The sequence below is a fragment of the Pongo abelii genome, chromosome 9 (assembly GCF_028885655.2).
Source record: "Pongo abelii isolate AG06213 chromosome 9, NHGRI_mPonAbe1-v2.0_pri, whole genome shotgun sequence".
Lineage (NCBI taxonomy): Eukaryota > Metazoa > Chordata > Mammalia > Primates > Hominidae > Pongo > Pongo abelii.
The window spans coordinates 117,156,655-117,172,812 of NC_071994.2; the positions used below are offsets into that span (position 1 = coordinate 117,156,655).

Consider the following 16,158-nt stretch of genomic DNA (forward strand, 5'->3'; position numbering starts at 1 on the left):
AGTGGCTGTCTCTGAGTCGTAAGTTTACAGATGATTTTAATTTTTTTCATATTTTTCTATAAAGTGCATATATTATTATTATTTTTACAATATGTATTTATTATGTATGGCAAGAATGCATAAAATAAATATGTATAGTAAAAGTTTACTTTTATTATATGTTTTATTATTTTTAATATATATTTTACTATTTAAGTATGACTAATTAGATGAGGACAAAAGGGCAGACCTGTGGTGACCCCAGTTACCCTTCCTGTAACTGCAGAGGTGCCCAGTCACCTGCTTGGTTATGTCACCCTGGGGAGTAAGAGAATGGCCTTCCTGCTCCTGCCTGACTCACCCTATCCTGCCCCAGCCCAGTGCCACAGAAACACACTTGCCAAGGGACATCAATGAAAGCAGCAGCGTGGTGCACCTCCCAGGGGTCAGGCTGCACCCTTGTCTCACGGGCTTCTGCGGCCCCTGTCCCCACCTAAGTTACTCCTTGGGGAAACATGGCCAAGCCCCCTGGCTGAATGGGTGGACTGAGCTCCCACAGCGTGACATCAGCTAGGGCGGGCTCCCCTCTCAGCCGTCCCCTCCCCTTTCCTCCCGCCTGAAACATGATCCAGCTGAAGGACTGATTGCAGGAAAACTTGGCAGCTCCCCAACCTTGTTGGCCCGGGGAGTGTGAGGCTGCAGCCTCAGAAGGTGTGAGCAGTGGCCACGAGAGGCAGGCTGGCTGGGACATGAGGTTGGCAGAGGGCAGGCAAGCTGGCCCTTGGTGGGCCTCGCCCTGAGCACTCGGAGGCACTCCTACGCGTGGGAAGCTCGCTATGCTGCTGTGGGTCCAGCAGGCGCTGCTCGCCTTGCTCCTCCCCACACTCCTGGCACAGGGAGAAGGTAAGCAGACTTCGGGAAGCAGCAGGACTTGGCTGACCATCTGCTGAGGTGGGGCAGGGGATGCTTCAGTCCTCTGAGGACTGTGGAGAGGAGGGTGGGGAACGGTGTGGCTGCAGGAAGGTCAGCTATCTTACCACCTATGAGCATGACAGCATTTGAGGCATCATGGTTAAGCTAGAGAGAGTTAGGAATGTTGAGTCCTGGGGCGGGGCAAGAGTGGAGCTTGCAAAGAGGGGAGCAGAGAAGTAGCCTGGCGTATCAGAAATAAAAAGACAGGCACCAGGAGGGGGCTCCTCTCCTCTTTGCCCTTTCCCTAAACTATTTGAATGAAAGCTGCAAGGGACCTTAGAACTCATTTGGTCCACCCTTGCCTGTTATAAATGGGAATGCTGTGGCCCAGAGAGTGGGGAGCGGATAATTCATTCAAGGTCACACAGCTCGTTAGCAGCAGAGTGGGGACCAGAACTAGTCTAGTCATCTTTCCTCAGCTTCACTGGTTTTGTTGCATGAGTTAGTTCTCTGGGCCTGCGGTTCCCCAAGTTCCTTTCCAGGACTAAACTCCAGTAACACCCAATTTCTCTCCACATTCCCTACACCCGTCTTCTCCTGACTCCCTTGAATGTAGGGTGTTTTAGCCACAAAGGGACCTGCTTCCTTTTGCTGCAGACCATGTTCATTCCCCTCTAGGAGGTTTCTCTCCCTACAGAGCTGGGGTAGAGCACACTGGGGCACAATTAGAGGAAGCCATCCAGGGGTTGGACAGACGTGAAGAGCTCTGGGCAAGATGTCCTTCCTCCCGGGAGCTGTTGTTTGGGAGTGCTCCGTGGGTTAAGCAAACGCAAGCTGTAAGTGATGACTGTGGTAGAGGGCTTCCTTGACTGAGAAGAAACTGTCCCTCCCAGCAATGGTCCTTTGCCCTGGGCCTGCTAGGATGAGTTCAATGCTCTCCAAGCTGGTCAGGTTCCCAGCCAATAGGACCCAGGCTGTTGCTGGTGTAGTAAATATGCACACGGGTCTGCGTTTGAATCTCAGTTCCTCCACTTGCAGGGCACGGTGCTCACCTTTCTGGGGCTTGGGGATCCTTGTCTGCAAATAGCCACTCTGGTGGACTGTTCTAAAGTTAAATGAAGAATACGTTCATAGATGTTATTCCAAAGGAGACACTTAAAAAAATAGTTTGTGTGTGTGTGTGTGTGTGTGTGTGTGTGTTCTCTCTGCTCTTCTCTGTCCTTCTGAAGGAAGCCAGCAACTTATCAGGGAAAAGGGGGTGAAAGGAGGGGGAATCTGCATGAGTGATTTGTTGTACAGGTTGCATACTAGATGAGAGAAGATGCAGTCTTGTTTACCAAAAGCCAGGTCTGCCGGCACCTGGTTAGTGAAAGACCCTGGCTACCCTGCCAGCTCCATCTCCCCTTTGCTGCCCATATGCTGGCCCTCTAGGTTGTACTCCCTTCACCATCCCATGAATTTTCACTTTTGCATGCCAGGCCACCCTTCTGGAAGTGCTCCTACTGCTTCCAGTGTGAAAACTGAGCTGCACATGAAATCTTCATAGAATAGGACCGGGGTCCAGGAGCTGGGCTGTCTCATTACTGGTTTGTCCCCATAGGCCACCTACCCTAGAAGTCGTTTGATTTCTTCTCACTCCCTCCACACCTCGCCCCAGCCATCTTTCTAAGCCCATCAAGTTTGCCCATACAGCAACCCTAGGAGGTGGACTGGGCCAGCCCTCCGCCCATAGCTCGTGTGTGCCTGGGGCAGGGTGCAAGGATCCTCTTGGGGTGGCCTTTGCAGGATGTCAGGAAATGTCAGTTTTCACCAGATGCCCACACTTCCTTCTTTCTTTACCTGTTTCATACTCAAAAAGGAGATGTTGTGTGCAGATGCTGGGGTTTGACCTCGGCTGAGGAAAACCCTGATGCAGAGCCTTGGGCTTAGAAATTGTGCACTTGGGGTCATGCTTTCTTGCAGCCCTCTTGCTTTTAGTATCACACCCTGACAACTGGCTTCCCTGTTGCTCCCCAGAGGCCCTCGCTTAGGCCCCATGGGCCACCTACTCTCCACCCTTCTTAGCCCTCAACCTGATTTGAACCTCAGCTGTCTCGTGCCACTTGCTCTTCCAAGCCAGATCTCTGCTTTCCTGTCAATGAATGCATAGGTCCTTTCTACAAGGTAATACATTTGAATTATGGTAGAAATCTCTGCAGACAAAATGCTCTAGTGGTGAGAATGTCAGTCTGTGTTTAGAATTTTGTGAGGTGGGGATGGTGGGGATACATCTCTTTTAACAGCTTACAAACCAGGGCAAGAGAACCGGGGGAAGTCTTGGGGGGCTGGTGTCTACTTTGAACTGTTCTCCTTCCCAGCCAGGAGGAGCCGAAACACCACCAGGCCCGCTCTGCTGAGGCTGTCAGATTACCTTTTGACCAACTACAGGAAGGGCGTGCGCCCCGTGAGGGACTGGAGGAAGCCAACCACCGTATCCATTGATGTCATTGTCTATGCCATCCTCAACGTGGTGAGGATCAGCCCCAAGCTGCACACAGGCAGACCTTTTGGGGGTGGGAGAAGGCCATATGAGACAAGTCACCCCCTAAGCAGCTTGGTAGGCATTTGAGAACTCATAAGACCTACAGTCTGGCACCACAGCTCAGGATGGATTGTAGCATCATCTGCACAGCTGCCCAAACCAGAAACCTGGGGTCACTTTGTGGCTGCTGCTCCCACACTCATACAGTGAGGGGGTCACTTCCCACATGTGGTTCTTCATACACTGCATAATGATAACCATCTCTCTATGTCAGCTGTATGAGGATTAAGACTGTCTCATGCATCTCTATGTCCCCAGTGCCTTACACACATCCCTGGTACCTGGCAGGTGTCACTAAATGATTGTTGAAGAATCAGCCAACAGATCAATTATTCCTCAATTCCTTCATCAACTACCACAGTAGGTTGGGGTGCACTGCTCGGAAGAGGTGGTCAGACATTGTGCAGAGATAAACAAGAAGGCAATTGCAGAGATGCAGTGGCTCTGTGTTGAGGTCAGGTAGGCAGGACCCAACTTCACAATGGCTACTAATTCTAGTCTAGTAAAATTACTCTACTAAAATTAGTCAGCCTGCCTGACTAATTTTTGTATTTTTAGTAGAGACAGGGTTTTTCCATGTTGGCCAGGCAGGTCTCAAACACCTGGCCTCAAGCCATCCACCTGCCTAAGCTTCCCACATTGCTGGGGTTACAGACGTAAGACACTGCTCCCGGCATTATATGTATATTAGAAGTTGAAACACAAATCATTGTGGGCAGAGCACGGTGGCTCGTGCCTGTAATCTCAGCACTTTGGGAGGCCGAGGTGGGCAGACCACTTGAGTTCAAGACCAGCCTGGCCAACACAGCAACTGCATCTCTACTAAAAATGCAAAAATTAGTCGGGCATGGTGGCACACACCTGTAGTCCCAGCTACTCGGGAGGCTGAGGTATGAGAATCACTAGAACCTGGGAGGTGGAGGTTGCAATGAGCTGAGATTGTGCCACTGCACTCCAGCCTGGGCAACAGAGCAAGCAAGACTCTGTCTCAAAATAAATAAAAAAAAAAATCATTGTTATTTGCTTCTGGGTGTGCTCTAGTGAATGACTAACTTTTCCTGTCTGGCCAGGGAGCTCCAGTCTATCTACTTTCCCCACCGCGGCCCCTGCTCTTTACTTTCACTTCCCAAAGCAATAGGGACACAAGGAAGCCCCTCCTTTAGGGGCTGGCGTGTGCGGGGTGGCCCTCCAGTCCTCAGGGTTACTTGTTCAAGCTCCCTTTCCTTTCCCAGGATGAGAAGAATCAGGTGCTGACCACCTACATCTGGTACCGGCAGGTGAGCAGACCCGCCCCTCCCTGCCCCCGTTTCTTGGGATAGGGACCCATCTTCCTGGGAAGGAGTCAGGAGTTTCAGTGGCCTTGGCGAGGGAAGGTGAGGGGAGAGGCTCAGAGGCACCCTCAGCCTGAGATCCAGGAGTGTGGAATCTCCTCATCTCAGGTCTGAGAGTGGAAGGAGGCTTAAAGATAGTGGAGGAAAAACCCTCCAAACCCCCTCTGGCTTCTGAAGTTCTTCAAAGCACCCCAAACTATGGCTTGTCCCAGCTTCTGTTGAAGGGAACTCACGAGTCAGCCACTTCGCTCTCAGCCAGCTCTATTTGCTAGACCATTCTTCCTTCTATTCAGCCAAATTGGACAGCAACCAAATTGGGTGATTGAAACAGGATGGTTCGTTCCATCCACTTAGTCCTCACATCCTTGGCCATTTCCCCACTCTTTTAGCTTCTGATGGGCCTGGGTCAGCCCCTGGTGTGTGGATATGTCTGAGGCTTGGCAGGAATTCTGGCTTTGAGCTGGGGTGGGTTAGGAAAAGAGTGGAGGTCACTATCCAAGGGTCCTGCTCTGGAAGCCCCTGGGGTTGTTAGGGAGAAGTCAGAGCAGAGGGGAAACTAAAATGGTTGAGCACACAGAGGCAGAAGCATGAGGACAGCTCACAGAGGTCATGCCCAAGAGGCTCTGGGGACACACCTGGCATCAGTGGGTCTCTGTTATCCCTCCCCACGGCTCATGGCACATCCATCACCACCACCAGGCATGGGACAGGGCGTGGGGTGGAGGAAGAAGCTAGAATGCTGATCCCTGAGATACTGTTCCGTCCCTGCGTCGCAGAGGGATCCCTTACTGCAGTGCACAAAGGGAAGGGACCCAAACAAGCACAGGCAGCCTGGAGCTCTTTCCCAGGACATCCATCCGAGCTCTCACCTCTGGAGCTCTAGGGCCACTTGTCTACCCCAGTTGCTTGCATCAGCAGTGAGGGAATGACAGTCTACATGCACCAGCAAATGTGCTAAGAGACTGGAATTAGAGACATGAACTAGATCGAGGCCCCCCTGCCCACCATGAGCTCACAGACCAGATACAGGTACTGACAACTGAAATGCAACAAGACAGCCACTCCAACATGGCAAGGACAAGGTGCTAACTATGGGAGCACAGAGGAGACGCATGTCACCCAGCCTGGGGTGTGGGGGTCATGGACAATGTCCTAGAGAAGGGAACAGACAGATGCCTTGGCTAAGTCCAGAAGGATGAGGAAAATGTACCTTGGTAAAGAAGATAGGGGAGAGGGAGCAGGATATGCAGAGACATGGAGGTTCCAGCAGTGTTTCATTGCATACGGCTGCAGTGTAGAAGTCATAAAGAGGCATGGCCAAAACACGAGGCTAGAGAGATAGCGGAGGTCAGATTATATCAGCCTGTGTTGGCTGTGAAGTTTAACTTTATCCTAAAGGCAATGGGGCATTCCCGAAGGATTTTAAGCAAGGGAGTAACATGATCAAATTTACACTTTAGACTGGTGATCCTGGCATGAAAGTGGAGAATACATTAATCAAAACTTAACAACAGCCATCTCCACCCTGTGAAGTAGATGTTATGATCTCCATATAAATATGTTGAGACCAAGATCCAAGAAGTTATTTGTCTGAGATTCTCAGCTGGCGGAGGGGGAACTCACAGCATTCGAAATGACTGACTTCCTTCCTGGGGCAAGGCTGCATCTAGCTGAGTTGTTATGTGTGGAGGCAGAGTGTGAATGAAGAGGTGGGGGACTCTCATTTACTGCTGAGGGATTTGGGTGCCACTGACACCTGCTTCTCCCAGGAAGATGCCCACCTGTTGCCTGGGCACTGAGGGTGAAGTCTGCCTGAGTTGCAGGCGACCCTCACTGGAGATGGAGGGGGCTGCCTGTGACCATCCCTGCTCCTCCCCTAGTACTGGACTGATGAGTTTCTCCAGTGGAACCCTGAGGACTTTGACAACATCACCAAGTTGTCCATCCCCACGGACAGCATCTGGGTCCCAGACATTCTCATCAATGAGTTGTGAGTATCGTTATCCATTGTGAGGTGGCTGGGTGACTTAGGGGCTAGAGAAGCCCGGGGACAGAGAGACAGGATTGTCACTGTTGCATTTGAGATGTCCGGTAAGGAATTGAAGACTGTAGATAAAGCTGGTGTGAGTCCAAATTCCCTTTGTCTTCCCCCACCCCCAACCTTTTTCTGTTCTTTTCTTTTTGAAAACTCCTTCTTTTCGGTGCTTGATGTTGAAATTCCATACTTCGTAGTCCAAGGGCCCCTGCCACAGGGAAAGAAACCAGTGAATGAATGAACACTGAGTTACAATAACCTAATGGGACAGCTGCACTTCTAAAGAAGACAGTAAAAGTTTCTTAAAAAAAAAAAAAATGGAGCACTTGGCTGGGCTCAGTGGCTCACACCTGTAATCCCAGCACTTTGGAGGCCGAGGCGGGTAGATCACCAGAGGTCAGGAGTTCAAGACAACTTGGCCAACATGGTGAAACCCCACCTCTACTAAAAATACAAAAATTAGCTGGGCGTGGTGGCAAGCACCTGTAATCCCAGCTACTCAGGCAGCTGAGGCAGGAGAATTGCTTGAACCTGGGAGGTGGAAGTTGTGGTGAGCCGAGATCACACCGTTACACTCCAGCCTGGGCGACACAGCAAGACTCTGTCTCAAAAGAAAAGAAATAAACTGGAACACTGATAGTGGCTGCCGCTTCTGGCCCGCAAAGGAGATTTGGAGCTGGGGGACAAGCTCAGACCTCCCAAGTCACACATCTACCTGACGGGCCACAGATTGCTTCTCCATACGAAGTGGGTCCCACCAGGCTTTATTCCTGGCAGCCAAACACGGTCCCATTTGGCCCCAGCCAACATTCCTTCTCCCCATCCTGCAGGTTCATTCAGGGCCCACCAACTGGGTTTCAGAATTCAAGGGCAGAGAAGATGGCTGGGGAGATAGAGGAAAAAGGAAGGTGACAGGTGGAATCAGCCATCCTCCACCCCATACCCACAGCATTGTCCAACTCCAGGGGGTGCCACTGACATTTTTCCAAGGGAGGTAGTTGACCTGGACCACACACCATCCTCTACACAGCTCAGGCTGGAGGGCTCTGGGAAATCCCAGTTTCTGCTGGCTCTCCAGTTTCAACAATTAAGTGGCCTTAGTCTTGACTTCTCATCTCTCAGCATGAACTCACAGAAGACTGAGGGCTTAGCACCCTGGGCTCAGCCCACTCCATGCCACAATGGTCACTCAAGAGGGCCTACCACTTTGACATCAGCTGAGAGTGGAATGAGGTCTTGTGGGGCTTTTCTGGCTTTCCCCAATTCTTATCCATTTCTCTAGCTCCTTTTCATCCAGAGATGATTATTTTCATTTCAAAGGACTTCTAGGGGTGGGAAGCAAAGAGAAGCCAGAGTCAGGATGGAACACAAGATCCTGCTCTTTCACCAAGCCTGCCTGGTCCCACAGGACTGGTGATCCTGGGAGCCAAGCTTTGCCCAACCTGGGGCAGTGACAGGTTGGGGCTGCTGGGCACGCTCCCTACTGTCCATGGCTTTTGGGCCCATGGGTTTTCCTCTCTGCCTTGTGTGGCCAGGAGCCAGGGGAATAAAGGAGAAATGCCCATGACTGCTTGAAAAGTAGCCTTCACAACGGCAGGTCAGGAAGCCTAAGATAGGAAAGTTGGAAAAACTGAGGCCAGGCAAAACATCCAGGTTGTCTGGCTGCCTATACCCTCCCCGAACTTCATTCCCTACCTAGTTGTTCCAAGATCTTCAGGCCCCCAGAGCTTACCCTGCCTCTTGAGCTCCCAAACTGACCCCTTTTCCCCGGCCAGCGTGGATGTGGGGAAGTCTCCAAATATCCCGTACGTGTATATTCGGCATCAAGGCGAAGTTCAGAACTACAAGCCCCTTCAGGTGGTGACTGCCTGCAGCCTCGACATCTACAACTTCCCCTTCGATGTCCAGAACTGCTCACTGACCTTCACCAGCTGGCTGCACACCAGTGAGTATGTGGGCTTCGCCAGGGCAGGGGTGGAGGTTGGGGGACCCCAGGGACACCTGAGCGAGGAGTGCTCCCCAGGGCGCCTTCTCGCGTATCCAGCCTACTAATGCCCTGGGCCTCTGCTTCCTCATCCTCTGCATGAGGTGAATCTGCTGCTCTTGCTGCCCCAACAGTAAGAGTTAACCACTTTTATCAGTAGAAACTTCATATAGCACAGTATATCTTTCCAGATCCTTCTCTACACATTTACATTCACACATTCATGTGTGCATATATATACACACATACACGTCTATGGAAGGTACATGGAAATTGCTTTATGAGTTCTTATTTTACATTAATATATCAGTATTCAATGAGGGTGTGAACTGACTGCAAGACGCTCAGTAAGGGACAATTTTTTTCCAATATCTCCAACAGGATCTGGCACTAAGCATCCCTCAGATCCATTTATTTCCCTTCACCCCCATGCAAGCCACCCTCCTCTCCTGCCTAGGTTTCTGCTTTAGCCTCCTACCTGGCTTCCCCATGCATTCATGTCCCCCTAAACTTGTGATTCTCACAGAAGCCAGTGAGATTTTAGTAAAATGCAAATCTGACCGTGTCACTTACAACCCCTCAATGGGATCCCAGATACCCTGGAACACAATCCACCCTCTTGAGCTGACGGCCACAGCCTGCTGCTCCAGGCTCATCCGCTCCCCTGAGCTCTGCTCCCTCCCAGCTGCCTTCCTTTCTAGCCCCAAACCCTCATATTTTTTCCCTTTATCACATGTTGTTTCCTCTCCTACGCTACCTGGCCCTTTCCTCCCTCTCCCATCCTGCCCCACACCTGCTCCCCGCAACCACACCTAGCCTGGCCAACCCCTCTACTCACCCTTCTGATGGCAGCATAAGTTTCAGCTCCTCAGTTTACCCTCTCATCCCCTAGATTAGACCATCCCTGTTGCCCAATTTATAGCATCCTGGTCCTCTCCCCACCTCTGTCACCCTTTTAAGTACTTGTTCAATGTGTCCTTCTCTCCTAGATATAAACTTAGAAAGGGGTGGGTGCAGTGGCTCACAAATGTAGTCCCAGCACTTTGGGAGGCCAAGGCAGGAGGATTGCTTCAGCCCAGGAGTTTGAGGCCAGTCTGAGCAACATAATGAGACCCTATAAAAATAAAAAGTAGAAAAATTTGGAAAGGGCAGGGACATGATTTCTCGCCCACCTTTAGATCCCCAGCACAGGGCCTGGCACAGAGGAAGGGTCTCAGCAAATGTTACCAAGCAGACGAATGCTAGCTAAGGGCTTGCTAGAGGCTGGTGAAGTGCACACCACCCTGTTGCAAGAAGGCATCCCCCAGGCCGGGTGCGGTGGCTCACGCCTGTAATCCCAGCACTTTGGGAGGCGGAGGCGGGTGGATCATGAGGTCATGAGATCAAGACCATCCTGGCCAAGATTGTGAAACCCTGTCTCTACTAAAAATACAAAAAATTAGCCAGGTGCAGTGGCAGGCGCCTGTAATCCCAGCTACTCAGGAGGCTGAGGCAGGAGAATCACTTCGACTCGGAGGGTGGAGGTTGCAGTGAGCCAAGGTTGCACCACTGCACTCCAGCCTGGGTGACAGAGTGAGACTCCGTCTTAAAAAAGAAAAAAAAAAAGGCATCCCCCACTTCTGTTCTGATGTATTCATTACCTTAAATTTAAGTTATGACAGTGATGCATGACTGCCTTGACCAAAACCAGAACTACAGATAAGGCTAACATCTCCTTTGACTTCTATCCTCAATCCCAAACTTCACCAACAACAAGAGTTAACCACTTTTATCAGTAGAAACTTCATCTAGCACAGTATATTTTTTCCAAATCCTTCTTTACACATTTACATATACACATACACATCTATGGAAAGTACATGGAAATTGCTTTATGAGTTCGTGTTTTAGATAAATGTTCAGTATATATATTATTATATACCACTACTTGATTCTTTTTACTCAACAATAGGTCTTGGACATTTTTCGAAGTTCATGCATATTTAGGTCTTCCTCAAAAATTTTAGCTGCTATAAAATAGCTCATGATTTTGGAAGGCAGCTGTGCTCACCGCTACCACCAATGCAAATGTCTAATGATTTTGATTGCATCCTAGCTTATTAAGCATTTTCTGATTGATGGATATTTCAGTATTTTCCAATATTTTGCTGCAATGGATACTTGTGTCCTTCCTGGTACATATGTCTTTGCTGCAGATCTTGAGAAGTGGAATTATGATCTATAAGTGAGGATTTTGCTTATTTTCTTAATTCACTTTTAAAGACAGGCAGTTCCATCAAGGCAAAGGTGAAGAATGTTGACTTTTGTTCATTGTTGCAATGGGCAATTCTAACAGGGAAAGCTAGAAAGCTGTTTGGAAGGGGTGTGTGTGTGTGTGTTTGTGTGTGTGTATGAAGGAGAGAGAGCGCTTTCTAATGAATGGTTTGCATGGTTCTTTGCACCATGCATTTTCATTTAGGACTTCATCTGCCCTCAGTGCAGCCCTGTGAGATAGGTATGATGAGTAGCTTGTTTTATACCTGAGGACACTGAGGCTGAAGGTGATGTGCTGAGGCTGAGGTTGAGCCATCAGATATCAGCTCCCCTTGGTTGCTGCCCACCTGTGTCCCATCATCACAGGGTCCAGCAGGCTCTGGGCACTAGATTCCAAAGCTGGCTTGCTTTATTCTCTCTCAGTCCAGGACATCAACATCTCTTTGTGGCGCTTGCCAGAAAAGGTGAAATTCGACAGGAGTGTCTTCATGAACCAGGGAGAGTGGGAGTTGCTGGGGGTGCTGCCCTACTTTCGGGAGTTCAGCATGGAAAGCAGTGACTACTATGCAGAAATGAAGTTCTATGTGAGTGGGAGTGAATGTGGGTAAAATGTTGAATAAAGCTTCACACCCAGGTAGACTTAAGGAGGCATACTGGGAAGAACTTCTATAGCCTTTTTCCAACCCCAGGGTTGCACACATCTGGAACTTCAGTGAAGTAGATGGAGAAACTCCATGAATGTCCCTTACTTATTCCAAACAGCCATAAGCCTGGATTGAGAGGCAGGGTATGGGGGTCTGTCTGTTTTCTTCTCTGAGCAATCCAGGCTGGAAGCCCCATAAAACAAGGAGTCTGAGCTTGTGGGGTGGTTCCTGGAAGCAGAACCTGTCTGCCCCAGGCTTCCCACAAGCTCTTCTCCTGGTCCCAGGTGGTCATCCGCCGGCGGCCCCTCTTCTATGTGGTCAGCCTGCTGCTGCCCAGCATCTTCCTCATGGTCATGGACATCGTGGGCTTCTACCTGCCCCCCAACAGTGGCGAGAGGGTCTCTTTCAAGATCACACTCCTCCTGGGCTACTCAGTCTTCCTGATCATCGTTTCTGACACGCTGCCGGCCACTGCCATCGGCACTCCTCTCATTGGTAAGGCCCCTCCTGGCAGCAGAGCTCAGTCTGGTGAGAAACCCGCCCCCTCCCACCTCCTGCATGTGTCTCTTGCCTCTGCCCTGGGCTGCACAGGTGTCTACTTTGTGGTGTGCATGGCTCTGCTGGTGATAAGTTTGGCCGAGACCATCTTCATTGTGCGGCTGGTGCACAAGCAAGACCTGCAGCAGCCCGTGCCTGCTTGGCTGCATCACCTGGTTCTGGAGAGAATCGCCTGGCTACTTTGCCTGAGGGAGCAGTCAACTTCCCAGAGGCCCCCAGCCACCTCCCAAGCCACCAAGACAGATGACTGCTCAGGTGAGAAACAGAAGGGAAGAGTCCATACAGAGGGGCTGCTTCTGGCTTGGATGTTGTGGAAAGTCTCTGGAGGGCGTGGCCTGCCAAGGAGGTGCTGTACTGCACATGGCATCCCATGCCCTGCCTTACTGGGGGGGCAGGCTTCAGCCAAAGGTGTCAGTCCAGACCCTTTCTTCACTTACACAACCTCTCATCACCTTGGGTGTTGACAGAGAGGGTAGGAATCCCAGAGGCTGAGCATGTCAGGAGCTGAGTCCTCTGGGCTGAGAATGGCCTCTCTCTAGGATGGACCCATGGGTGAAGTCAAATGGATGCCCCTTAGGCAATTATTGGTCTCCCTGCCTCACACGTTAAATACTGCCACTGGGGTTTCTAAAACTCTTATTCTAAACAGCCCAAAGCAGGGCATGGTGGCTCATGCCTACAATCCCAGCACTTTGGGAGGCCGAGGTGGGAGGATCACTTGAGCCCAGGAGTTTGAGACCAGCCTGGCCAACATAGTGAGACCTCATCTCTACTAATTGTTTTTTTTAAAGTTGACTGGGCATGGTCATGCACTCCTGTGGTCCTAGCTACTTCAGGAGGCTGAAGTGGATCACTTGAGCCCAGGAGGTTGAGGCTGCAGGGAGGTGTGTTCACATCACTGCATCCCACCTGGAGACAGAGTAAGACGCTGTTTCAAAAATAAAAATTAAAAACAACAAATACACAGCCCAAAGACCAGGTTCCTTAGAATTTCAAGCACCTATGAGGCAGAGAGACATTAAATATGGAGTTCATACCTCCTGAGGAATTGTTATAGCTACCATTTGTTGTAGTTGGTGGTGGTTAGTTGGTTGGTTTATTCACTGAACATTTTGTGCCAGGCATGTGCAAAGCACTTTGTCTACATGATCACATGTAATACTCATGACAACCCAAGAGGATTCTCATTCTCATTTTTCCAATAAGGAAGCAGAGCTATAGAGAATTTGCTTGTCCTAAATCACAGAGCCAGGAATTGGTAGAACCCAGGCCCATCTGACTCTAAGCTTCTCTTTCTAACCACTCCTCTCCACTCCACTCCCCTTTGTCCTTCCTCCTGACTAGGGCCAGGCCTTTTACATGAGATTTTTGGCTCATCTAAGGCCATCTCATCAAGAGCTAGTGAACTAGTCTGCCAGCCTACTGCCTAATTTACCTTGGTGAAGGAAACCACTTCTGTAGGTGTATTTCCTGGTCCAGGACCTGCAGTCATGGACATGAGGGCAGCACCCTCCAGCCTGCTGCCCCTCTGAAGCAACAAAATGGAGCAGAAGTAGCAGTGGATTGGGAGTCTAGATACCTGAGCCTTGGTGGTCTCACCATTAAATGATCCTCCAAGTATGTGACCACAGGCTAGTCACCTAACCTCTCTCAGCTTCACCATTTTTTATATGGTGGGAATAGTTGGCTGGGCACAGTGGCTCACGCCTGTAATCCCAGCACTTTGGGAGGCCAAGGGCGGGGGTGGATCACGAGGTCAGGAGTTCGAGACCAGCCTGACTAACATGGTGAAACCCCTTCTCTACTAAAATTACAAAAATTAGCTGGGTGTGGTGGTACACGCCTGTAATCCCAGCTACACAGGAGGCTGAAGAAGGAGAATCGCTTGAATTCGGGAGGCAGAGGTTGCAGTGAGCTGAGATTTCACCACTGCACTCTAGCCTGGGCAAGAAAGTGAGACTTGGTCTCCAAACAAACAAACAACAAACAAACAAACAAACCGAATAGTAATCACGCCTACTCTGCCTCTTTTATGAGGCTATTGTGAGGCTCAAATGAAATAATGTATATCAGATTGCTGAGGAAAGCCCATAGGTTGAAAAGCAATGTATAGGAAGGATACTTCATGATATTAATGATCTGGAAGAGGGGTGGAGGATGTGTGTAAGGAGGGGTATACGAGGATCCTCAGTAATACTGGTTTTTCAATTTAAATTGGATGGTGGATTTGCAGGTATGTAAGTTACTCTTTATACTTTTTATGTCTAAAGTTGTTCCTGGCCAGCCATGGTGGCTCACACCTGTAATCCCAGAACCATGGGAGGCCAAAGTAGGCGGATCACTTGAGGTCAAGAGTTCAAGACCAGCCTGGCCAACATGGTAAAATCCAGTTTCTACTGAAAAAAAAAAAAAAAAAAATTAGCCAGGTATAGTGTCATGTGCCTGTAATCCCAGCTACTCGGGAGGCTGAGACAGGAGAATTGCTTGAACTCTGGAGGCGGAGGTTGCAGTGAGCCTAGATCACACCAGTGCCCTCCAGCCTAGGTGACAGAGTGAGAAAAAAAAAGTTATTCCCAACAAAAATTTACAGGCCATAGAAGCATAAGGGACCATGTTCAGGTCACCACCCGGGGTCTCCCTCTCTTGCCAATGCCCTGCCCTTCTTCCAGCCATGGGAAACCACTGCAGCCACATGGGAGGACCCCAGGACTTGGAGAAGAGCCCAAGGGACAGATGTAGCCCTCCCCCACCACCTCGGGAGGCCTCGCTGGCGGTGTGTGGGCTGCTGCAGGAGCTGTCCTCCATCCGGCAATTCCTGGAAAAGCGGGATGAGATCCGAGAGGTGGCCCGAGACTGGCTGCGCGTGGGCTCCGTGCTGGACAAGCTGCTATTCCACATTTACCTGCTGGCGGTGCTAGCCTACAGCATCACCCTGGTTATGCTCTGGTCCATCTGGCAGTACGCTTAAGTGGGTACAGCCCAGTGGAGGAGGGGGTACAGTCCTGGTTAGGTGGGGACAAAGGATTTCTGCTTAGGCCCCTCAGGACCCAGGGAATGCCAGGGACCTTTTCAAGACACAGACAAAGTCCCATGCCCTGTTTCCAATGCCAATTCATCTCAGCAATCACAAGCCAAGGTCTGAACCCTTCCACCAAAAACTGGGTGTTCAAGGCCCTTACACCCTTGTCCCACCCCCAGCAGCTCACCATGGCTTTAAAACATGCTCTCTTAGATCAGGAGAAACTCGGGCACTCCCTAAGTCCACTCTATTTGTGGACTTTTCCCCATTGACCCTCCCCTGAATAAGGGACTTGGAATTCTGCTCCTCTTTCACAACTTTGCTTTTAGGTTGAAGGCAAAACCAAGTCTCTACTACACAGGCCTGATAACTCTGTATGAGGCTTCTCTAACCCCTAGTGTCTTTTTTTTCTTCACCTCACTTGTGGCAGCTTCCCTGAACACTCTTCCCCATCAGATGATAGGGGTGGGAAGAATAAAATGCAGTGAAACCCTAAACTCTCGTCTTAACCATTTGTCAGCAGCTTTGGGAAGAGGTTGGATGGTTAGAAGAAATTTACAGTTAGTTAATCCTAACACTTTGGGAGGTCGAGACAGGCGGATCACTGGAGGTCAGGAGTTTGAGACCAGCCTGGCCAACATGGTGAAACCCTCCTCTACCAAAAGAAAGCCAAAAATACAAAAATTAGCCAGGCATGGTGGTACATGTCTGTAATCCCAGCTAATCGGGAGGCTGAGGCAGGAGAATAATTTGAAGCTGGGAAGCAGAAGTTGCAGTGAGCTGAGATTGTACCACTGCACTCCATCCTAGGTGACAGAGCTAGACTCTGTCAAAAAAACAAAAAAAAGAAGAGATTGGTGCC

The 16,158-nt window shown here is 50.0% G+C and overlaps 1 protein-coding gene across 2 annotated transcripts; it reads left to right on the plus strand.

The window, feature by feature from the left end:
- The first annotated feature begins 597 nt into the window (after window positions 1-597).
- On the plus strand, window positions 598-15,793 carry HTR3A (5-hydroxytryptamine receptor 3A). 2 transcript variants are annotated; one of them, XM_002822503.3, is made up of 9 exons: window positions 598-882; window positions 3,249-3,400; window positions 4,705-4,749; window positions 6,684-6,793; window positions 8,614-8,783; window positions 11,499-11,659; window positions 12,004-12,214; window positions 12,311-12,532; window positions 14,947-15,793. In XM_002822503.3, exons 1-9 carry the CDS (start codon window positions 816-818, stop codon window positions 15,243-15,245), a joined length of 1,437 nt encoding a protein of 478 aa, XP_002822549.2. In that variant the 5' UTR covers window positions 598-815; the 3' UTR covers window positions 15,246-15,793. The 2 variants fall into 2 exon arrangements, with proteins under 2 accessions (XP_002822549.2, XP_009245358.2); XM_009247083.3 differs by having other exon boundaries at window positions 12,004-12,532.
- The last annotated feature ends 365 nt before the right edge of the window (window positions 15,794-16,158 follow it).